This window comes from Callorhinus ursinus, unplaced genomic scaffold (genome assembly GCF_003265705.2).
Source record: "Callorhinus ursinus isolate GAN/ISIS: 27379988/994484 unplaced genomic scaffold, GSC_fseal_2.0 scaffold34, whole genome shotgun sequence".
Classification (NCBI taxonomy): Eukaryota; Metazoa; Chordata; class Mammalia; order Carnivora; family Otariidae; genus Callorhinus; species Callorhinus ursinus.
The window spans coordinates 6,154,714-6,166,620 of record NW_027397096.1 but is presented as its reverse complement, the minus strand read 5'-3'; the positions used below and the strand labels follow the sequence as shown (position 1 = coordinate 6,166,620).

Sequence of the window (11,907 nt, the reverse complement as noted above, 5' to 3'; positions counted from 1 at the left end):
TGCTCTATTATTATTGGTGTAACTGGCAATATATAAGTCATGTGCACTGCTTTTTTTTTTAAGATTTTATTTTTAAGTAATTTCTACACCCAATGTGGGCTCGAACTCACAACCCCAACATTAAGAGTCACGCACTCCACTGACTGAACCAGTCAGGTGCCCCTCCAAGTGCATTCGTAATGGCCAAGGAGACCTTTCATTAATATAGAGGTTTGTAACTACGGGTGCCCATCAGAGTTACAAGTGGAAAAAAATGTTTTTAAAATACAGATGTCTAGGACTCTACCACCTCAGAATGAAACCAGAACCTTTAGGGATGGGACAAATATATGTATTTTTTAAAAGCTCTACAAGTGATTTTCTTGCTTCTCCCTGGTTAGAAAACATCACATCATACAATTTCATTTAACTCCACATAAAATTACAGACCAAACCCAACAGTTACAGACCAGAAGAACAACAAACCTTAAAAATCCTAGCACAGTATTCAAAGGATTTGGGGTTACTGACGTCATATACCAGGCATACAACATCACAAATGATCTCAGCCTCAGTTAGAAATTCCGATTCAGAGATATCATGCAACTTGTAAAAAGAAAAAGATAAGAAACATTAATACCATAATACTGATGTTTAATTAAAGTCATGATGTGTTATTATTGTTTGACTTCCAAATAAAGTACTAATTAAGCATAACTTTTCAGGCTATTTTTAGAGGTGAGAAGTGTAGATAAACAAGTAGCTTCTTGAAGGGGGGGAAATCCGAGGGGTAGACGAACCATGAGACACGATGGACTCTGAAAAACAAACTGAGGGTTCTAGAGGGGAGGGGGGTGGGGGGATGGGTTAGCCTGGTGATGGGTATTAAGGAGGGCACGTTCTGCGTGGAGCACTGGGTGTTATACGCAAACAATGAATCATGGAACACTACGTCAAAAACTAATGATGTAATGTATGGTGATTAACATAACATACTAAAAAAAAAAGTAGCTTCTGATTTTGAGGACTGAAAACTGTGATTAAGGTTTTACAGAAGCAAACATTTAGTGACTGACCTGTGCTGGGCAGGCCCATTACGCACATTCTCTACACAGGTAAGATGATAGGCTAAAAAGATTAAGTCAACTGCCTAAGATAACACATCTAGCAAGTCATCAGACCAAAATTTGAACTCAAATATGATTTCAAGTCTATTTTCTTTCTACCAGACCACATTTTCTCCTCACCCAACTTAAAAAAACAAAGAAAAAGACTTTACATTAAAGTCATTTTGTTCTACTTCACTGCCTACTCTTTTTTAATGTTTATTATAAAGCCTCTAAAGAAATAACCCCCCTATGACAATGATCCAGCAAGAGTAAAATTCAGTACTACTGAGTTATATAAAACAGTACAACTATGCTGAGGAGGAAGTACAAGGTCAGAAGTGACTCGATATATTCCAAGTAAAACACTATTACAGCATGGATAGTCAGAGGCATGAAAGATATCAATTTACAAAGAACAGTATAAGAATAAAAACAGGAAAATTCACTCTGAAAAGTCAGCTCTATTTACTGAGTACCCAGTTAAGCAGAACTATACTTACAGGAGAAGAATGGGAGATAAACAAGGTTTAATAAGAAACTGATAAAAAATGTTTATCATAAAGAGGAAAAACTGTATGAAATTCAATGGGATCATCTGTCTGGCAGAATAAACTATTTCCAAAAAGAAAGGAAATGAACTTTTTCTGGTACCTATTATTTGTTAGGAGCTCCTCATATGAGCTAACTTAATAAGAAAGTCAGGCTCAGAGAGAATAAGCCACTTGCCTGAGGTCACACAGCTAATCAATGGTGGATGAGGGTTTGAATCAAACTGACTGGATCCAAGAAGAACATACAGTGTCTTTCTACTGTATTTCATAGTGTCTTTTCAGTCATGCACTTCTTTCATCCATTTTTTTAGACTAACACATTTGGTAACTATACTCCTCTCTTGCTAAATAGATGAAACTTGATTCAGAGTACAAACTACCAGGCACCTGCGGTAAGGTTTTCATATTAATTTCTAGTCAACAGTAGAGGAAAAGAATTTTTTAAAGAAAAGTGGAAGAGGAAAGAGGAGCAATTTTTTTGTTGTTTTTACTTTCTATTGTGTATAATATAAAATTAAGCACACAAATAGATTAACTTTCACTTATACCTACACCCATATGATCACCATACACATCAGGGGAATCAAAATTAATTCCAATGAATAAAGCAGGTGAAAGAAAAAAAAATCACACAAGTTCTACATATAGCCACGATATTAAATGAAATTATGTTTTCAAAGAGTCATATAAAAATATACCTAATAATTAGTAATCTTTATATGCCAGAGAATTTCTTACCAACAAGTATTTCTCTTGTCCATATACATAAACAGTGTTGATCGCATAGTAGGATTTATGATCATCACGAATTTTCTTCTGCCTCTGAAAACAACCAAAAGTCTCAATATTTACAATAAGAAGTTACAGTACCTAGTTTCCATCAACACACACTCTGCATGTATGTGTGGGTGTGTTATAAATAAAAGGGCATTCTTCCCTACACTATGTATTATTTATCAGTACAAAGGGGACATTGATTTTATGTCTCTTAGTTCTTAAGGTCTAAGACAAAAGATGCATTTGTTCTGCATAAAGTAAAAGGAGCAGCTGAAAAGGAAGGAAACTACATTACTGAAAATGTACTACAGAGCTACCTGCTAGCAATTCTCATTGTGCTATAATTTGGTCTGACAGGAGACCCATCTGGAAACACCTCCATCTCTTTAGTCGGGGCCAGAATTAGATAGAGTATTCAATTTGAAATATTTACTGTACATTTACTTCATGCCAAGCACCATGTCAGGTGCTTTCACATATGCATTCATTTAACCCCCACCTAAATACTGCTGAGGAAAAAAAAGACAAATGACAGCTAACACCAATGAAACGAAGATAAAGGCAGTTCAACAGGATCATCGTTCCCCTTAAGTTGTACTTTACTAATATACACAGGCCACTGAGCTCCAGTAAAAAGAGCTGGTGGCTATGAAAAAAATCATGTAAACTCGTGATGATAAAAATTTGTTGGATAAAGCTCTATTATCTGAGAACTCTCACCATTAAGTTTCTTCCAAGAAGAGCCTGAAGAACTCCACTCTTCCCACAGTTTTTCATCCCAATTACATTACATCTGAACACATTTCTTTGAGTCTGTTTTTTCTGAAGGTCTATCTTTTTATCTCTTGTTACTACGAAGAAAAAAAAAAACTAATTATGTACCATTTAGACTCACTGAGCCTCCACTTCATCTTCTGCAAAATAGGGTGCTGTGATTTCTCATTTTTATGAAGTGTATGATGAATAAACAGACATACTGTGCATCAGCCATGCTGTATGTAAAACCAAGCACTAAATATACGGGAGGGCTTCACTTGGTGGAAAAGACGCATTTCTGAAAGCTGGCTGTAAAGTGAACTTCTGGTAACCAAATGACATTTATTTCAGGATAAAATAAGTAGCACATTTTCATAAGGAAAATTATATCCAAAAAATGAATGAAAACTACAATGAATATAGCCAACATTATATCCCATCTATTTTCTTCTATGATAAATAACTGTCATAACAAATTACAAATTAAAAGATGCTATCTCCAATCTGCACACTCTTGAATTTATAAATGGGAAAGGGATATGCACTCTGGGGTTCACTGGCTTTCAAATGTAAAATTGTAAAGAGGCAGAACAGAAAAGAATGCTCCAACAGCAGAGCAATGGTGCCTCTCTCCCAGAGGTAAAGAGACCTCTTCAAGCTGTACCCCACAATTCAACTACAATGAAGCTCACCAGAGGCACTATTTATAGTAGCCAAAAACAGAAAATGATAAAAAACACACACAACAATCATGGGATAGTCCAATAAGTTACACACATCCATATGATGACACACTATTTAACATTAAAATCTATAAAACTATACTTATTGATATAGCAAGATGTCCACAATATTTTGTGAGAGTGAGAGAACCTCATGCTAGCTAGGAATTCGTTCCTTGCTCTTTGGTGCTGAATTAAATACCGTCTAATTGGTTAACTACTTTAAAGGGTACTTGCTCTGCCAGTTTAAGATAGATTATCTTCGGGGTGCCTGGTGGCTCAGTCGTTAAGCATCTGCCTTCGGCTCAGGTCATGATCCCAGGGTCCTGGGATCGAGCCCTGCATCGGGCTCCCTGCTCAGTGGGGAGTCTGCTTCTCCCTCTCCCTCTGCCTCTCCCCCATGCTCATGCTCTCTCTTGCTCTCTCTCAAATAAATAAAATCTTTAAAAAAAAAAAAAAAGGTTGTCTTCTTGTGCCGGGACTTCCTGTAAGATATGGCATTTCCCCCACCAATTAGGATATAAGAAAATCTTGAAACGATCCGTTCCCTAATTTGTTATTTCCATACCTATGGTATTCTTTAAGTGGAGCACACTGCTCAGCAAGAATTATAAAGTCTGGGAAAGATTTCCCTGTGTAGAAAATGGTTACAAAACCAAGAGATACACAGCTCAGTATCGGGATTATGTGTTAGTAGGTATTGTTTTTAATGTCTAAAGAAAATTAAAAGACAAGATAAACTGGCCCATTACATTTACTGCCCACAGCCCTCCCTGATGTTCATCAGTGGAGTGTCCTCAGGGGTAAGCTAGAAGTAAAACCTCTACTCTTTCTTTTCTTTCTTTTTTAAGTATTCTTTTTTTTAAGATTTCATTTATTTATTTGAGAGAGTGAGAGAGGGGTGAGGGATGAAGGGAGAAGCAGACCCCCCGCTGAGCAGGGAGCCCGCCATGGGGCTCGATCCCAGGACCCTGAGATTGACCTGAGCTGAAGGCAGATGCTTAACTGACTGAGCCACCCAGGCGCCCTCTTTCTTTTTTGATAAACAGTAAAATCAAGACTCTGAACTCAAAAGAAATTACCAAATGGCTAGGAGAACAGACTACAGACATGAAAGACTAATGAAGAGTTTATTTTCACTCTTTTCACACATGAACCCGGAATATTAAAAAACGTTTCTTAGCATGAACTGAGTACTATCCAGATACTTACCTGTAATGGCTGAAGCTTGAGACTCTTGCTCAGTCAATATAGAATAGCCTAGATAGCCCAAATACTCCAGGCATCGCTGGACGTCTAAGTAGGTCGTGAGCCTAAGAAAGGGAGGAGGTAGAAATGGGAGAAGTTCCTAAAGGACATTTATAGGGGGGGAAAAAAATATCCCCAACAGCTCAAATAATCTTACCACCAGACCCAGATAATTTGTCAGACTTCTTTAATTTCCCATGTGCCCAACCATGGGTTTCCCTATACTGCCATTCTTCAGGAAGAGAAGAGAGGGACGGGATGCAAGGCTGGCAGGGGTAGAGTAGGATTCCTATACCTACACTGAGATGAGCAGGGAGATGCTGATAAAATCTAGGTAAGGATATTTTATACTATCTGCTTCCTAAGTTACAAAAGCGTACTGCAAATATTGGCTGGTTGAGGACTTGATAATTAAATCTGAAAAGGTTTGCAAAAGGTGCAAAAATAACCGAAAGGCACTTGAAATTAGTTAACCCTTCTTGTGATGTGAAAAAAAGAATAGGTCCTGGTGTTGAGAAAGTTAGTCTCACCAAGGCTAAAGTAATAATGTCATCATGCGTGACCAGAGGATGTCCTTAGCGCCCCAGATACAATGTCAACTATGCTGTAGGTAGACTGTAGAAAAACCCTAAGAAGTGAATTAAAAACAAACAACAACAAAAAAACCCCTCAAATAAGTCTTCAGTGTCAAGTAAAATATGCTCTCCCCATATTCTGGAAGTATAAGAATTGTGTAATAGCAATAAGGTTTTCAATTCCCTTAATCAAAAAAGTATTAAAATCTAGTTCAGTTTTGATGTAAGACTTATTACTGTTTCCCTGTACATCATCCAAAAGCAAACAGGACCTTCCTGATAAATTGATAGAACATCTAAAGTTCATCGTAGACACAGCAGCAGCACTATAAATCCTGCTCACAGGCAGTTATGATTGAAGCAATCTGTAAGACCTGACCAACTTACAAAATGATGAATGTGACACGTTGTAATTTTAAACTGGCTGTAACTCTAAAGGAAACAAGTGAGCTCTGTACTCACGTCCACTGGGAAAGAAATCCCTGGTAAGTTATCCAGCCTCTTTCATTTGTACAAACTGTGTTATTCACATCTGGCCCCCACGGTATGTAAGGGAAAACTTTAAACAAATCTTTGAGCTCATCAGGTGACAAAGCACAGTCTCTATCCTGAGGATACACAAAGAAGTACACAAAATGTTTAGATACCTAAGAGAATAATTCCCAAACACAGAGCCCCCAGTCTAATAAAGCTATGCTTCTAAAAATAAATGAAATTTTACATTTTCTCAAGAAAATTCTTCTCATGTATATAAGAAAACCTATATAAGAATCTATCAGAAACCAGACTTTTTCATCTTGAGAAAATAATAAAAGTAAATAAACAAAATTTTTGCTAGTCTAACTTAAGAAGTTTGAGCAATTTTTGGCTATGTGACATGAGCATCCCCTAGCTAAGGGAACAGAGTTAAATCATTTACCAAAAAATATTTTATTACAATCATGGAAAACGACAGCTGAAAGCTTACCAAATCATGCTTGTCAAAGGTGCTCTGGAGAAACAAATACGCATGATGATTTAATTCAGTAGTGCAATCAGGAGGTATTTTTAGCCTATTGACCAAAAAAAAATTTTAAGAGTAAAATAAATCATTAACCAAATATTAAAATTTAATTTAAGAAACAGATATAAAACTGCAACAAGTCTTTTTTTGTGGGATGATACCATTTATAAAATACCTTTGCTGAAGCCATGTAGACCTTCCCAGGGGAAAGTCAATGGAGTGGAATAGCAGTCCTCACAAGAGCTGTAGTAACACTCATTCTGAGCTGACATATAAAGTTTTCTTAAATTTCTGAAGGGCAGGTTGAAATAAAAATTTTACAAGTAACACCATTATGCTATAATGGGCCTGTTCTTCTTATAAACAAACTGTAAGTCATAATTATGGCTTATGTCAACATTTAATGAGCTGAAAAGATGTGAAGAGGTTATTTCTGCCTGATTTGACCTTTGACCCATCCTAAGTTCAGTTCGATCAAAGGCACTGAGCTAGGTACTAGGCACACAAAAATAAGACAGGCTCCCTACCCCTAGGGAACCACATTCAAGGAGGAGACAGACCACGGACAGACAACCTCACTATTGCAACAGAATGAGGCAAGTGGTGGATATGGGTAAACCAAGGATGCTATGGTGGCCCACACGAAAGAGGACATCTCTGGCATGGGGGTGGGAAGGTGTCAGTCCTACTGAGAGACACTATCAACTCACTTGGAGAGACTTGAAGGCTAAGAAGCAGTAATTAGGTTGGCGGGGGGGAAGTGAGAATCCCTGGGCAAAAGCCTAGAGCCCGAAACAACTGATGATTGGTAGACTATAAATAGTTTAGTAGCAGTATTTACTTCTAGAATGAAGGCAGGGAATGAAGCATGAGCAGAGCAGATCATGAATGACCTTGTATAACATGTTAAGAAGACTGAGCTTTATGCTGGCTCTAAGTGAAGTGACATGGGCAAATATGTATTTATATATCTACTAATCTAGTAGCAGTATGAAGGACAGAAGGAGACAGTTTAATAACAAGGCTGGAAAGATTCAAGTGGTAGCTCTATGAGGCTATTCTACAGAAAATGAAAGGCAGACAGCATAAAGAAACTGAGAGATATTAGTGTGAGCCACAAAGCCCTAAGCAATGGAGTTCTCTTACTGTCACGCTTAAGAAAGTAATAAGCAACTTCCTGTAGAATTTACCTACCCATGTTAATGGCACAGAAAAGAAAATGTGACAAAAGGTCCTGGGACAAATTCATTCATTCAATACGTTTTTTTATTGAAAAATCTGGGAAATTACTTGAGCCAAGATTTAGTCACTTCAACAAGAGAAGTTTCAACTTAGACCAGATTAATAGACCAGAAAGAACTCTGCTTTCTCGATGATGATGATAAATGAAAAAACAAGAGTCTTTCTGTACCCTTACATAGATAGCTAGGGGTGCTAAGCTAAAATAAAAAGGGACAATATGAAGACAATGTGCCAAGGAAAAAGTAAAGAAGAAAGGTTGAAGACCCAAAAGGCCAGATATTGGGACATCACTTCCCTGAAAAGCCTACCTCCCTGGGGTACAGGAGAGGCAACACACAGCAAGGCAGTCACCTATTTCAGGTGAAACTGGGTCCGTTTTAAACAAACACAACTCACACATAGCATTATCGGAGGAAAATAACCACAAACAGAACCACAAAATTCCTAATCAGGCTATTTAGGAAAAATTAACTTATTTCATCCTGAGCTAAGAAAAGGCCATAAAACTTACAGAGAAGGACTAAGGAAAAGAAGTGAACCAATGTACTCTGACGTCTTGATTCCAAATTCAAGTTTGTCCAGCATCTGTTATCTCCTTCCTCAGTAAGATGAATAAAAAAAGATACTCTTATTCCCCATGAGAAGAAGAAGAAAAATTTATGCCATGCTATAAATCAGGTGCTCTCAACTGGGGATGATTTTGCTCCTGAAAGAACATTTGGCAATTTCTAGAGACATTGGACGTGTTCAGTTGTCAGAGCTGGGGGAGGAGGTGTTACTGGCAACTAAGGATGTGCTGAACAGGGGTGCCTGGGTGGCTCAGTCGTTAAGCGTCTGCCTTTGGCTCAGGTCATGGTCCCGGGGTCCTGGGATCAAGCCCCGCATCGGGCTCCCTGATTGACGGGAAGCCTGCTTCTCCCTCTCCCACTCCCCCTGCTTGTGTTCCCTCTCTCGCTATGTCTCTGTCAAATAAATAAATAAAATCTTAAAAAAAAAAAAAAAAAAGGATGTGCTAAACACCCTATAATACACAGGGCAGACTCTACAACAAAGAATTGGCTGGTCCAAAATGTCAATAGTGCCGAGGTTGACAAATCCTGCTATAAACCTCTCTATAAATCTAAATTAGTTCTGAGTAGCTCAAAGCCTACCTAAACTGTGTGCCAAATAAAACTTAAAAATACTTGGCAAGCAAAATCAATTAGAAAGCCATAGGTACATACAAGGGGAATAAATACTCGGGTGTCAAATCCAGATCATCATCATAACCAAATCGTCGAAGCACAGTCCAGGTAGTTTCGTGTCTCCCTCTCTGGATAAAAAGTGTGTGTAAAAAAAGAAAACCTGAAATAAAATCAGTAAGTACAGGTGATGTGAATAAGGGTACAAAGTCACAAGGGAGAAAAGCATGTAACACATAACGGCAAGAGCTAGAATCATGAACATATGCATACAGCTTTGCATACCGAAGGTCAAATCAAAACAAAGTTCATAAATCTGTCAATGAAACAGAGCTGACTTCAGAATCATTTCACATATACACCCAAGGCAGCAAGAGATGGCAATGGATAAAAGGGCCAAAAATGCATTCCAAGGAATACACTGACATTCACAAAGTTATATGATAAAAATAAATGAAGTCATTTTATAGATTTTTGAATTTATTTCTATAATGGAAAACAGTGGTTTTCAATTTCATCTCATTTCACTGTGGCTCTGTAATACGTTCTACAAGGAACATTTTGTACTTGGTAAATGTGACTGGTAGACAACATGTTTGCCCTGAAAATAATTTATATTTAAAGGATGCTGTTAAGTAGTAAGAATATTAAGATAAATTTGTTTGTCCCAGAAATCTCAGGCCCTCAGATGGACCTCTGCATTCCTAAGATCTGAGCAATTTCCCCACCTCTAATCTTTGCTGACAGTAAGGATAATTATCTCCATCAATGGCCTGTCTCTTCTAACTCTTAATAACCAAGTTAGATCTTAGGTCTATCAGTAAATACTAATATTTCCTTAAAGTATATATAATGCTAGGACCTGCACCTTCTGCCAAAGTTTGAAAATATCAAGTTTAAAAGGGGGCGGAAAACACCATTCACTCACCTTTCAATGTCAATCCACTGTCAGCCACACCATCACTTATATGTTTCCGGACTACATTCTTGACATCTTCCAGAGCTTGGGGAGCTAATGGAGTATTGAAACAAATCCTCTAGCAAAAAACGTAAAAATCAATTTAAAAACAAAACAGCATTAAAACCACAAATAATATAAAACATTAATCTACAAAACAACATTAAACCAGTTGTAACCAAAAAAAAAGCACCAAATCCTAAATTAGAATAGGATCATCTCTGCTTTGCATTATTTATTTAAAACATGTCATATGTAGAAGGAAAGAAATTTTCCCTACTCTCTCCATAGCATTTCTGAAACACAGAGCTCTTTGTGTATCCATGTTATACAAAACCAAGAAAGAAAAAATAATTCAGAGTTCAAACTTCAAGTCATCTTTAATACACCCATTGTATACCATGAAATGACACAGAGTCCCCTCAATTCCTGTGCATAGGAGAGTTTTATACCCCAGGTGAAGACTTAAATAGCTTGATGGGAAAGACAGTTTTACATGAAAAAGACATGCTTATCAACATAACATTGTTTAAGCTAATAATATTTTTATAGCTTTTCTCAACAAGAAATCCTCCAAGATACAGAAATGCCTAAAGAAGAAGAGGGCTACCTGAAAGAAGTTGAGTTCAGCATCATTGAGAGTGCCATCATTATCTTGATCAGATATTTTAAATATACGGGTGAGGGCTTTTATACAGGCTGGTTTCATCTATACATCATTGAGAAAAGAAACAATTATGTTAATTAAGATAGTTGGGATTTCAAAATATGACTTTCATAAAGTAATGTTTTCTTTTCATGATCAAATACATAACATCAAATAAAACATGAAAAGTGAACTAAAGCAAAGCCATTTACTTTTATACTCAATGTCTTTTTAAGTAAATGAGGTACTGTTTACTTGAACCAATACACAGAATGGTCAAATTCTGCCCCTGGTGATCAAAAATTCTCCAAGGATAAGCAAAAAAGAAGGTCATCATTAGAGAAAATTTATTCTTCCAGTCATATAGAAAATAAATATTTATTTATGCCCTCCTTCATTCCATAAAAAATTTGAACTGACTATAAAACTACTAAGGGCCTGGGCGCCTGGGTGGCTCAGTTGGTTAAGCGACTGCCTTCGGCTCAGGTCATGATCCTGGAGTCCCGGGATCGAGTCCCGCATCGGGCTCCCTGCTCAGTAGGGAGTCTGCTTCTCCCTGTGACCCTCCCTCCTCTCATGTGCTCTCTCTCATTCTCTCTCTCAAATAAATAAATAAAATCTTAAAAAAAAAACTACTAAGGGCGTTCCTTCCCAATTTCTGATTTCCCCCCCCAACTTTACTGAGGTATAACCAACTTCTGATTTTTTTTTTAAGATTTTATTTATTTATTTGTAAGAGAGAGAGAACACAAGCAGGGGGAGCAGCAGGCAGAGGGAGAAGCAGGCCCCCACTGAGCAAGGAGCCCAATGCGGGACTCAATCCCAGGACCCTGGGATCATGCCCTGAACCAAAGGCAGATGCTTAACCGACTGAGCCACCCAGGTACCCCCCAACATCTGATTTTTGACCAACCTTCTGACAGAAGAATGGGACTGAATGTTTTGCTCTCTCTCTCGTGTGTGTGTGTGTGTGTGTGTGTGTGTGTGTGTGTGTGTGTCAAAGTCGGGAATTAAGTATGCTTAATCACAAAGAGGTGGCAAAAGTATAAAGCCTTTAATTAACTTCCTATTATAAGAATTACTTGCATTTTAAAAAGAATCTTGCCTATTGTGACACTATAAAACTTTTATAAGTAATGCTGCTGGAAATGTATTTTGAC

The 11,907-nt window shown here is 37.5% G+C and overlaps 1 protein-coding gene across 7 annotated transcripts in view; it reads right to left on the bottom strand.

Moving 5' to 3' along the window:
• RHOT1 (ras homolog family member T1) overlaps positions 1-11,907 on the bottom strand; it is a 59,435-nt gene that overhangs the window by 16,507 nt on the left and 31,021 nt on the right. For all 7 annotated transcript variants that reach the window (XM_073879413.1, XM_073879411.1, XM_025851214.2 and 4 more), the window contains exons 9-17: positions 10,712-10,810; positions 10,072-10,180; positions 9,186-9,306; positions 6,685-6,769; positions 6,180-6,325; positions 5,107-5,207; positions 3,137-3,267; positions 2,378-2,461; positions 466-585 (exon numbers count right to left, since the gene is read on the bottom strand). In XM_073879413.1, the coding sequence (XP_073735514.1) occupies positions 466-585; positions 2,378-2,461; positions 3,137-3,267; positions 5,107-5,207; positions 6,180-6,325; positions 6,685-6,769; positions 9,186-9,306; positions 10,072-10,180; positions 10,712-10,810 (996 nt within the window). The remainder of the gene's footprint in view (positions 1-465; positions 586-2,377; positions 2,462-3,136; positions 3,268-5,106; positions 5,208-6,179; positions 6,326-6,684; positions 6,770-9,185; positions 9,307-10,071; positions 10,181-10,711; positions 10,811-11,907) is intronic.